Below are 12,500 nucleotides of genomic sequence, written 5' to 3'. Positions count from 1 at the left end.
ATCAGCTCAAATGGAATGTCCACGTGGATTACCTGTGTGCAAAGTTGGCACAGCGCTTACACTTTCTTCGTAGGCTCAGGCTATTCGGTGTAAGCAAAGGAGTCATGTCCACATTCTATGATGCTGTCCTTGGCAGCATCATTAGATACGGCATGGCAGCCTGGTATGGGACGTTGTCAGTCCAGCTCAAATCTAGAATAGCTAAAATGCAAAAAACAGCCATGAAGGTAATCGGTAGGAAAGACTCTCCGTCACTACAGGCAACTTTCGAGAAAACGGTTGTCAGCCTGGCAAATAGAATACTGTCCGACCCTTCACATATTTTATATCCCGAGTATGAGCTGCTACCCTCGGCTAGGCGCTACAGAGCGAGCCGCTGCAGGTATAATCGTTATAAAATGTCCTTCCTACCTACTTCAATTGGCCTTTTGAACAAAAAATAGGGCCTTTTGTATGCTGTGTTGGGGGTTGTGCCTGTGTTCCCTCAGCTCCATGTTCCCCCACTGCCCAACCCCTACCTAATCCCCCTCCCTCCTCACTCTTACCCCCTCCCAACCCCTCACCCTTCCTACCGAGTGGGGGGGCATGGAGCGGGGGGTGCATAGGGGCAGCCCCTAGTACTGTACTTTTTGTATCTGTGTGTTTTGCACTACTGTACTTTTGTAAGATGATTTACAACTTGGATTTTGATTGTTGATCTTTTGATAGTACTCTTTTATGATGATTTATAACTGGGGTTTTGATTGTTGATCTTTTGATAGTACTTGAATTTTTACAATGATGAACTGTGAACTGCCGAAATGCTGTTGTTGATTGTTTGTCTCATGTTTTAAAAAGACGCTGTATGCACTTTGGCACCTTTGCCCAAAACAAATTTCCCCTCGGGGACAATAAAGTATATCTCATCTCAGTAACTCAGGAGGCATTAAGGCTCAACGTGCTCACCGGTAACAGTAAGAAACGCACTAAAAATTAACCTCTCTAATTACCATAAACATGAATTACAAATAACTAAAATAGTCTCAATATAATATTTTCCTTTAAACATCTGTAGTTAACAATTTAGAAAAATAACATCTTGTCTTTTAAACAACAGACAAGAAAATCAGTATCTGTATAGTCTTTACAGAATACCCACCAATCATGCCAGCTAAGTGGCTAGGCTCAAGCTAACAAACTAATCATAAAACACAATGTCAGATAACTAGCACCGTTAGGTGTAAATAATGTTCAATATAAATACAATACTGTGCTCTGTTGCTACTTTGTGACAAGGGTTACAGAATTGGCGAGCCAGCCAGGAGCCAGTTAGTTGCAATATCAATACTGAAATTATGTCCAATATGGATTTTGTACAAAGGTCGGCTTTTAAAATCCCGAATGCAGTCATTGTTAGTGGGTTACCTGCTAGTGCAGGTGTGTTGTGTTAATTGGTGCTGATGGTAATCAGCGCCAATTAACACAAATATTAGCCGCCTTACAGTCAACTTAACAGGTTTTTACAATGTTTTCATTCACCGCTGAGTCGATGTACGAGTGAGCTTTACAGCTCTTCACCTCGGCAGACCCGCGAAAATAATCCGCTCTTTCAAACTGTTCCAGCGGATGGTATGAGATTTTAGCTCCGCAATGCACATGAGTCTTTTTTTTTCTTCTTTATTGAACACAATAAAACAACATAGAACAGTAATTAAACATCTTCTCGTAAGGATGATAGTATACTTAGTAGATATAATATGAGATGCTGTGAAATATAGAGCTATATAGAAAAAAACAATTAATTATATATTGAAATAAAAGACAAACAGGGGTTTTTATAAAGTGCAAACTATAAAAGTATCACAGTATTTAAAATCAGGCAAACAAAAGTGCCAAAAAGAGGAGCAAGGACTGAGGCATCCAAAAAGCAGAAAACAAGATATATCGTCACAAATATTTTTAGCCATTTTGTTGGAGTCTATTTATCTTAGGGATAAGAAGAATAATTTAAAATAATTTAAAAACCAATCAAAGGAGGTTTTTCTATTCCTCCACTTACTACAATAAATATATTTACCCATGAGAATAACTATATTTATCATGTCAGATATATTCGACTTCAAGTTATCTATATAGAAATAAATATGAGAGCTATCAAATACTGGTATGTCCTCTTTTCTAAGTAGTAACCAGTTTCTTAATTCTAACCAGAGATGTGTTTATGTGTGCTGGACACAGGACACATAAACGCACAAGAGTTGGCCATTTCGTAACACGCAGCGTTGTGACAGGAAGTGGAAACGAGGGCCGATCAGATGAGGCTCATGGAGATTACTGATTGATTTAACAGATGAACCACATGTACTCCAAATTATATTTTTAGATACACACTTAACAGTTTTTAGTGCTTATGAATTAAAATGAATTATTTATTTACTTCCAAATTAAATGAATTGTTGTAAGGATTTTAATGACTAGTTTACTGTGCAAATGAAATAAACTATTTTAAAGGGAAAGTTCTTATATTAAAAGGGTATCATTATAGAGCCTGGGCTACACTGGCATTGCATTGGTATTTCACTGGTGTTGCAGTAGCACTGCACTGGTGTTGCACTGGTATTCCCTAAACTGGTAATGCATTGTTATTTCACTGGCCTTGTACAAGTACTGACATTACAAATGTACTGCACTGGTACTGAACTGCTATTGCATTGGAATTTAGGGTTGATTCCTGTAACTTTGACTTGTTGTCATATAAGTTTTTTTCTGAATATATTTCAGGAAACAAAGACACATTGGGGGTTGGAGGTTTTACTCTGAAGATGGATTTAGTGATTAAGTTGCGCAGAAACAGGAAGTTCCACCATTACGTACAGACCTGCAGCAGAGAGAAGCATCATTTCATCCAGCAGAGACAGAATGACGCCACGACTGCAGCTCTTCATCACTTTACTGCTTCACTTTGGAGGTAAAGATCAACTCTGACTCATGTTTTAGGGTTTCATTTGATTTAAAAAGACTGTAAAAACCACTCTGAAGTTGTCGTGTACCGTTGAACGTTGCTGTTTCACTAAATGTGTTTTCTTTAATAAAACTCACCTCTGTTACAATCAGACCACTTAAAGACGACGTTACATAACTCTGAATGATTCACCAGAGATTATGTGTGTTGAAGTCTCTTCTCTGTGCTGACAAACCTAAATATGTAGGTTAAATATGTTTCTAGGGTCAGGTTGATGTGTGAAGTGTAAAACTTTTCTCAGAGTGTTTTTCTCTGCAGCAGGAATCAGTGTTGACATCGTTCTCCATCACAGAGCTGGAGATGACGTCGTTTTACCGTTTGACGTTGGTTCATCAACCGACCAATGCTCTGGTGTTGAATGGGTTAATTTCCTCGTTGGAGGCGATCGAAATGATATCGTTAATAATGGAACTATTGTGCAGACGTCACCTGGAGCTGACAGGATGAGTTTGAGCAGTAACTGCTCTCTGATCATCAACAACATCACTGCTGAAGATGCTGGTCGTTACACCTGTTGGATTACATATGTTGCTGGTTCCACATCTGTGTATCTGAGTGTTTTAACAGGTGAGTGTTTTGACTTAATAACATCCAGACTGTCAGTTTGAATCCTCCTCATCAACTCTGAGTGAAACGCTGTTAAAAGCTTGTGTGGATTTGTCAGTGAATGTTTTGGGAGAAATCTCACTTAAATAAAATATAACTTAAATATTTTGGTGCATCCAGTTACACAAAAATGTTTGAGTTCTGTGAACTTAATCGGGTTAAGAGTGTGCAAACGTGAGAAAATAAAGAGCAAAGTTGCTTTAACTCAGAGTGTTGCATCCGCAGGAGGAGAGACCGGTCTGGGTCCAGTTCCAGGTCTAGATCCCGGTCCATCACCGGAGAAACACTTTCTGGACCTGCAGCTCCTGCAGCCGACTCCATACCAGACTCTGAAAGTTTCCTAAACATTCAATAACAACTTTATTCATCATTGCTGAATCAAGACAACTTTACAGAATTGGGTTTTCGCTGCAAAATGTATTTTAATGTTTTTCTGTCCAGACACAGTTATGGGATGTTTTAGGATCTGACTTTTATCTCCAGTCCTCGTCCCATACGGTCGTCATGGTGACAGAGATGTCCGACCTGTAGCAGCTCCAGCTGATGGTCCAGTCTTAGTCCTGGACCAGCAGGTCCAGACTAAACCAGCTGATGGTCCAGTCTTAGTCCTGAACCAGCAGGTCCAGACTAAACCAGCTGATGGTCCAGTCTTAGTCCTGGACCAGCAGATCCAGACTAAACCAGCTGATGGTTCAGTCTTAGTCCTGGACCAGCAGGTCCAGACTAAACCAGCTGATGGTCCAGTCTTAGTCCTGGACCAGCAGGTCCAGACTAAACCAGCCGATGGTCCAGTCTTAGTCCTGGACCAGCAGGTCCAGACTAAACCAGCCGATGGTCCAGTCTTAGTCCTGGACCAGCAGGTCGGTGTGATCTGATCATCAGCAGGTTCCTCTAACGGAGCCAAAGCTCCATCGGGATTTGCAGGTTCCATCGTTGAGCTCCTTTAGTTGTTTGTTCAGATCATGTGGTTGATTGTGAGATTGTTGCAGCTCCACTCTTGTGTAACTTATCTGGTGATGTGGGGACTGTCGTGTCCTTCACGTGGTCGTGAACTTATTGCTGACGTTACGTTTCCTCATATTCTGCACTTCACTGCATCACCAGTGAGTGTCGCCAACGGACAAAACCTCAGAAAAGTGCGTACAACAGCCTTAATGTGTGAGTGAAGGACCGCAGCTTTCTACGTTCACGTCATTCTTTGTACATCCGATCAGAGCGTTGAAAGTGGCGAACGCACGTTTTGTACATCAGGCCCCAGGAAACTAGGTGAACTGGAAACCCGTTGCCGCTCTGACAGTCCATAATCAGTTCATAATCAGTCCATAATTTAAAAAACTAGGTCATTTACACGGCTCATATGTTACGTGAGGTCCTCACGCGACATATCTTTGGAAAGTTACGATTCTTGTGATTCCAGCAAAACCATTTCAGAATTGTTGTGGGAATAAAACCCACAACCAGGAAGTCAATACAAAGCAGTGAATCACTGCAGCGAATCAAACGTGATTTGACTCTTTTATATTTATTTATATATATATCAGCAATATTGATAGTGAATCTGGATACATGATAGGATACCTCTAAGTGTCAGCTTTCATTAGATGCTAACACTATGACTGTACGTTGAAAGGTTCAAGAGTTCGGTCCTTTTATCCAGGTATGTGACCTGGTTATCCAAGTGTCTTTTTGGCGTCTCCAAATGGCCATTTTTGGAAAGGTCTAGACATAATCTTACATAAACATGTGTAAAATACTCATTTTTTGTGGTATTGTTATCAAACTTGAACTTGCACTAGATAAGGCTTCAGGCTGTAGTACCATTGAGTTTTCCAGCTAATAAGTCACAGATTCATCTGCAGAAATCAGGTTACAAAACCAATTTCTGGCGGACATAAAAACCTTCTATTTCAGTGTGTTCAAACTTAGATTACTCAATGCTAGTAGCACTTACAGTGATTCTGACAGTTGGGGAACAACTTCAGAGAGTTACCTTTCAAAAGATACCAAAACAATCCATGTACTTAAAACGGTTCAAGAACAGCTTTCAATTTACTGTGGGTATAACTTGGAACTTTTACAAGAGTGGCAAACTAGGAGTGGAGTGGAGTTAAGGAAAATGAAATAAGTGTTGGGGGTTGGGCTTGTTAAAGTCCAATGTTGCTTTTCTGAGTTGACAAACCTAAATATCTGCGTAAAATCTCTTATTTGGTGTGTTGAGTTTAAAACGTTGTGTTTTTCTCTGCAGCAGGAACCGGCGTGAGAACAATCATTCTCTACCACAGGGCTGGAGATGACGTGAATTTGCAGAATAACGTTGACTTATCGTCTTCCAACTGCTCCGATGTTGAGTGGATTTACAGCAGAGACACAAGTTCAGCGTCTCATGAGGAGTTTGGTTCTGGAGCTGGCAGGATGGACAGGAAGTGCTCCCTGATCATCACCAACATCACAGCTGGAGACGCTGGTCTCTACGAGAGCCGGCTGAGGGACAAGTACAACACCGTTGTGTATCTCACTGTTTTAACAAGTGAGTATTTGGACTGTGTGGGAAACAGTGCAACCAAAAACACCCAACCCTTGCTGGGTTTGTCCGTCCCAGGAAGGGTTTCCCTCTTTGGATCCTGCCGTTGAACGGGACGGAGGAAAAAACAGTCATCATTACTTTCTGTAGAACATTTTTTCCTTCTGTCTTCACTTCGACTTCGTAATCAATCATAGCTTTTGGTGTTTCTATCTGACAATAGGGCTTGGTCGTCTTGTCGTCATCACTTGACGGAGCTGCCATGTTGGAAGCTAACTTAGCTGCTCTTCGGAATACTGTGTACAGACGTGCTCCCTCTTCGTTGTGTCTTACTTATAATCGTTACTTTCCGTTATTCTGTAACCATGGTAACCCGTTGCTGTGTTTTGGGGTGTTCTGTAACCATGGTAACCGTTACTGTGTTGTGGGGTGTTCTGTAACCATGGTAACCGTTGCTGTGTTGTGTTGTGCAGCAGCTCCACACATAACAGACCTGGGGAAAAGATCGCTAACGGTTTAACTTTTCACTGCTTTCCTGCTCTGAGGCAGAACCACGGAGGCCGAGTATCTGAGATAACGAAGTATCTGAGATAATGAAGTATCTGAGATAACAAAGTATCTGAGATAACGAAGTATCTGAGATAACAAAGTATCTGAAATAACGAAGTATCTGAGATAACGAAGTATCTGAGATAACAAAGTATCTGAGATAACGAAGTATCTGAGATAACGAAGTATCTGAGATAACGAAGTATCTGAGATAACAAAGTATCTGAGATAACGAAGAGTCGACGGTTCGCTTGGATCGTGGCTGTAAGACGAGAAAAAATAACCTTCCACAGTAAACCACAAACAAACACTCACACAGACCGGGGTCGGATCAAAACACAGGTTTTATTCCCCACTTCTCCAGCTAAATGCAGTTGCTGGCCAGCTCTCTGTGGTGCGATTAACCCCAATCTTTAGATAAAACTAGTTTGTTGAGGAAAAAATATTAACTCTCTTTGTAGCTGCAGAGGAAAAAATAATCCCATAAGGAAAACAAAAATATTGCTCACGCCTCGGAGCCTCTTCAGCATAATATAGCGGTCAAAAAAAAAAGAAAAAAAAGTAAGAGTAATACAAAACATGTACTGTATGTTGTACTATTATACTAATTTATTGAAACACATGGCGAGTCAAACATTTACCAAAGCAGCTGCCAAACACTCCTAAACAAGGTAGTAAGACGTGGGTTGTGCAGAACTGCAGCAGTAAATCCTCGTCAGAGTTCCACTCTTTAGTAGGGATTTCATATGGATCCAAACCGTTAATAATCATTATTTTGTCCATATTCCGCTCCCTGGCTTCCTTGTTTAAGGTATCTGGTAAATTCCAGTTGCTTTCTGGCATTTTAACATTTTTTTTTTGCGTTCCGTCTGTTCACTTGGTGCTACTACACTGTTACTACACTGCTCTGTGTTTACACTCACGAGGCTGCCAACATGGCCGCCTCGTTCCAGAATGCAACTTGGTGACCAAGCCCTATGGCCAAGGTTACAAGATGTATTTTAAGAAGATGAAGAATAGTTCCTCACATATTAGAAAGATGTTTTTTGAGTGAAACTACAGTGTTTTGTCTCCTTCCAGTCTCTCCATCTCCACCAGATGTGGATCCAGGAAGGGATGGAAACGTGACATTACGCTGTTCTCTGGTGAGAGACCGTTACTTCGGTCCCTGTGAGCAGAACAGCATCATGTGGGTGGATGAGACAGGAAGTGTGCTGCTTGGTGAAGGTGATGGGTTTGTGTCTGGAGGACAGAACAACTGTGTTTCTGATCTGATGGTGAAACATCAGAGACGCTCCAAGAGAAGATTCACCTGCCAGGTTGTTGAAGGAGACAGAGTGGAGATAGATGCTGAATACACGCTGGACTTTACAGGTAAGACCCTGAAATCATGGAGATAATAAAAACTGGATGTCATCATTCAGACTTTACACTTGTAATCAGTTAAAGTGTTAATATTGACTTTCTGACCATTTTGTTGAATCCTTTGATTCCAGATTATACCGGATTGATTATTGGATGGGTGGTCAGGGGGCTGATGGTGGTTCTGGTCAGCATCGTTATGTTTACCATTTACAGGATCAAAGTTAAAAGGAACAATCCCAGAAATCAAACAGGTGTGTTTGACCTGCCTGTCAGGTTGTTATTTAGTTTCTGAAGTTAGATTGAGTTGAACTCTGAAACAAAATCAACAAACAGCATTTTATCAAACTGGAATAAAGCAGTTAATGTCATGAAGGTTGTAGTGAGGACCCAGATGCAGGAGAGCAGGATACAAAACCCAAAACATGAACAAGAATCCAAAAGATTACAAAAAACCTGACTGTGGAAACATGGAGGTAGAAACAGTCCGGACCAGCAGGGAGCAGAGGAAAGACAAGACCAGATATACACAAGGGTTAACGAGACACAGATGCAGATGATCAGGGCAGATGGAAACAGGTCAAGACAGAACTCAAACACAAAGACATGGGCTTCAAAATAAAACAGGAACATGTCAAATCCTGTGTTAGGTCTAAATCAACATTACATAAGTTTGTAACGAGGAAATACACAAAGACTGCTTGGAATGATTTTAACACACTTCTGCAGAAGGGGGGAGCAGAGGAGTGCAGAGTGACGAGGCTCTCATTGAGAACTCCTGAGCTTCCCCAAAGTACCCTCCTCCTGCATGATGGTTTTATTGAGAAACTTGACAGGAACTGACCAAATATGGACAGTGAACAGTGAACAGTAGACAATGGGTCGAAGTGATAACGTGTGATTGAGTCCTGACATTACAGTAGAGTGATTGAACCAGGACAGTCCAAAACCTGAGTAAATCAGGAAGTGGCTGTTCTGACATCTGTTGAAAAAGCATGTGACAGTCTTCAGGAGGACAAAAACAAGTTTAAAGGTTAATTAACCTCACAATTCCCTCCTGTTGTCCTTTTGAAACTTCAACTAATATCCGTCCATTAGGCTCACACCTGACAGTTAAAGATGTGATTGTTTGTGAAAGTTAATCAGAAGTTATATTATTAATAATAATAATGACAGAATTAAGATAATAAATGTGTAATCTTGTCAACTAACTCTAAGAATTTAACATTCTTTGTTCCAGATGTTCAGTTGCCAATGCAGCAGTATGTGAGTATCTTCACTAATATTTAATATTTTATATATATCTACCTTTAAAAAATAAATATGTATGAAATATCCAGGTTCATCAAATTTTTCATGTTTGTTCATTTCTATCAACATTTGCTGCTGATTATTCTTGGGTTTCTGTTAATATGGAGGTAGATTTGTTTCTTAATTATTCAATCAAAAAAAAGATTGCTTCAATCAAAAAAAATATTTCAATCAAAAAAAAAAAGTTTTTGAATGCAATAAATATTTTAGACTCAAAGAAATGCATTTGAAAACTGTTTTTCTTTGATTGGAAATGTTTTATTTGATAGAAGTGAAGTTTTTTTTGTTTGAAGCAACTTTTTTGATTGAAGTTATTGTTGTTTTGTATTTGGGCCATATTATTATGGGATGGACATTTGTGTCTTTATCATTTAACCAAAAAAGATGTTTCTTCAAAAAGAAAAAAATGTTTTCAATGAAAAAAATCACTTCAATAAAAAAAAACTTTTTCAATCAAAGAAAGAAAGTATTCAAATGCATTTTTTTGAGTCTCAAATATTTTTTTGTATTCAACACTTTTTTCCTTTAATTGAAATACATTTTTTTGATTGAAGTAATCTTTTTTTTGATTGAATAATTAAGAAACAAATCTACCTCCATATGTTAATAAACCTAAATACCAGAGAGTCAATCGTGATTGTGATCTTATTTGACTAACAAGATGTTAAATAAACATTTATAGCTGCTAACTTTCATAAATGTTATTAATGGATGATTTTCTGGTTTCCATTCAGATATTGAGAAAGAGTTTATAATTGTAGATCAATTTCACAGGAACCATTAAGAACGGTCCATTATCATGTAAATATGATCTTGATCTCCCTCTGGTGGTGAAAACATGAATTACAAGAACATTGTATGTTTCCACAGGTGAACAGGGAGGAAAACGGTGATGTGGTGAACTATGAAAACGATGAAGACCTGCCTGCTTCTGTCTGATCCACAGATCAATAAATCAGCTGTGTGTGATGGAAACATTAGCGTTAGCCTGGCTACAGAGCAGCAGACGGATGTTTGGTCTCTGAAAGCTCAGCTCTGTTTATGACAATCATAGTGTTTAGTCTTCATCATTTTGTGATCTTCAAAAATCCTCTGCAGCTTTTCCTCTGTGTCTCTCCTGCATCGAGGAGCCTGATGGATGTTTGAGCCGCTAGCATGCTAACGATGTATTAAATCTCCTAAACTGCGATCACCTCTCTTTATTCCTGTTAGTTTCATGCATATATTAATCATGTTTGTAAAATAGCATTTTTCCATCTCCGTAATGTCACAAAGATTAGGAACATCCTCTTGATCTCCATCCTTTTTTGGGGAATCAGTTAATGAAGGAATTGTCTGTTAGTACGATTTTAAGATACGTATATTATATTGAAGTTACATTTGTTTTAATCTGAGCTTGTATTTCGTTTCATGCTGTTTATCAGTTGTAGTTCAGTCAACTAAAATAATTTGTAGTGCTCTGTCAGCTATATTGCAGCTTTATATTTGTAGCCTCACGTGCTTTATACCTTTAAGGTACCGTGACATATGTTGATTATTGGATCCAATAAGTGTTCATTGTTGTATTCTTTTTATTTCAGTTTTACCCAATTCATATACTGTACACAATAAAGCCATCATTATTCGCTACAGTGTGTGGAAGGAGTTATCTGTCTGCCTAGTTGAGGAAGGGGGACTCTTTTGAAGAGGGCAGAACAACGCACAAACACTAATTAATGTGCTTGTATCCTCTAGAACCTCCTATTACAGATAGATAGATATACTTTATTTATCTCAAGCTGGGAAATTGTGGTGTAGCTGCAGCATTACACACAGTACACAATACACAGTCCATCCATCCAGACCAGGTCTCATCCCTCCATCCAGACCAGGTCTCATCCCTCCATCCATCCAGACCAGGTCTCATCCATCCATCCATCCAGACCAGGTCTCATCCCTCCATCCATCCAGACCAGGTCTCATCCCTCCATCCATCCAGACCAGGTCTCATCCCTCCATCCATCCAGACCAGGTCTCATCCCTCCATCCATCCAGACCAGGTCTCATCCCTCCATCCATCCAGACCAGGTCTCATCCATCCATCCAGACCAGGTCTCATCCCTCCATCCATCCAGACCAGGTCTCATCCCTCCATCCATCCAGACCAGGTCTCATCCCTCCATCCATCCAGACCAGGTCTCATCCATCCATCCAGACCAGGTCTCATCCCTCCATCCATCCAGACCAGGTCTCATCCCTCCATCCAGACCAGGTCTCATCCCTCCATCCATCCAGACCAGGTCTCATCCCTCCATCCATCCAGACCAGGTCTCATCCCTCCATCCAGACCAGGTCTCATCCATCCATCCATCCAGACCAGGTCTCATCCCTCCATCCATCCACACCAGGTCTCATCCCTCCATCCATCCAGACCAGGTCTCATCCCTCCATCCAGACCAGGTCTCATCCCTCCATCCAGACCAGGTCTCATCCCTCCATCCATCCAGACCAGGTCTCATCCCTCCATCCATCCAGACCAGGTCTCATCCATCCATCCAGACCAGGTCTCATCCCTCCATCCATCCAGACCAGGTCTCATCCTTCCATCCATCCAGACCAGGTCTCATCCATCCATCCAGACCAGGTCTCATCCCTCCATCCATCCAGACCAGGTCTCATCCCTCCATCCATCCAGACCAGGTCTCATCCCTCCATTTAGGTGAAGCAGTGAGAGGAAGCTGGAGTTCCTGCAGAAACCCTCACCAGCACCAAGAGAACATGTGACCTCCACCCAGGAGTTGAAGGTCAGAGAGGAAGAGGAGTCATCACTTCATCTTCACACTGATCCAGTACTTGAATATTTTTACACATGCTGCTGATGTTTTTACATGTTGGATGTTACATGAATATTTCCATCTTCTCACCTCATTTTTACATTAACAACTTTGAAAACTGAAGGAATCCAATTAAAACAATCGGAATAATCAATCAAATATTGTAAAAACTGTAAAAGTTGAATGGAAAATGGAAATGTTTAGATTTCAAGTTCAAACTTTCTTTCAGGGAAGAAACAAGACTTTAAGAATCTAAACGTGAAGTCAAACATGAAAACATTTAGAGACAGAATCAAGAATAAAACAAGAATAGATAGATACAAATTTAATTTATGAT

General features: G+C 40.4%; 2 protein-coding genes across 4 annotated transcripts in view; one reads left to right on the top strand and one right to left on the bottom strand.

The window, feature by feature from the left end:
- LOC133464844 (uncharacterized) overlaps positions 1 to 6,238 on the top strand; it is a 25,267-nt gene extending 19,029 nt beyond the window's left edge. Inside the window, exon 5 of the mRNA XM_061747031.1 lies at positions 5,853 to 6,238. Within this exon, the coding sequence (XP_061603015.1) occupies positions 5,853 to 6,238 (386 nt within the window). The remainder of the gene's footprint in view (positions 1 to 5,852) is intronic.
- Positions 6,239 to 10,907: 4,669 nt separating this feature from the next.
- The window catches only part of LOC133418487 (NLR family CARD domain-containing protein 3-like), a 55,582-nt gene continuing 53,989 nt past the window's right edge, over positions 10,908 to 12,500 (bottom strand). For 2 of the 3 annotated variants that reach the window (XM_061707198.1, XM_061707199.1), the window contains exon 12: positions 10,908 to 12,500. This exon is cut by the window's right edge and continues 1,000 nt beyond it. The gene's annotated coding sequence lies outside the window, so the exon portion shown is untranslated. The other variant, XM_061707200.1, reaches the window with a different exon arrangement.

The sequence above is a fragment of the Cololabis saira genome, chromosome 18, assembly GCF_033807715.1.
Source record: "Cololabis saira isolate AMF1-May2022 chromosome 18, fColSai1.1, whole genome shotgun sequence".
In the NCBI taxonomy this organism is placed as follows: Eukaryota; Metazoa; Chordata; class Actinopteri; order Beloniformes; family Belonidae; genus Cololabis; species Cololabis saira.
Note: the sequence above shows the minus strand (reverse complement) of the source record. Positions and strands in the feature narration are given on the sequence as shown.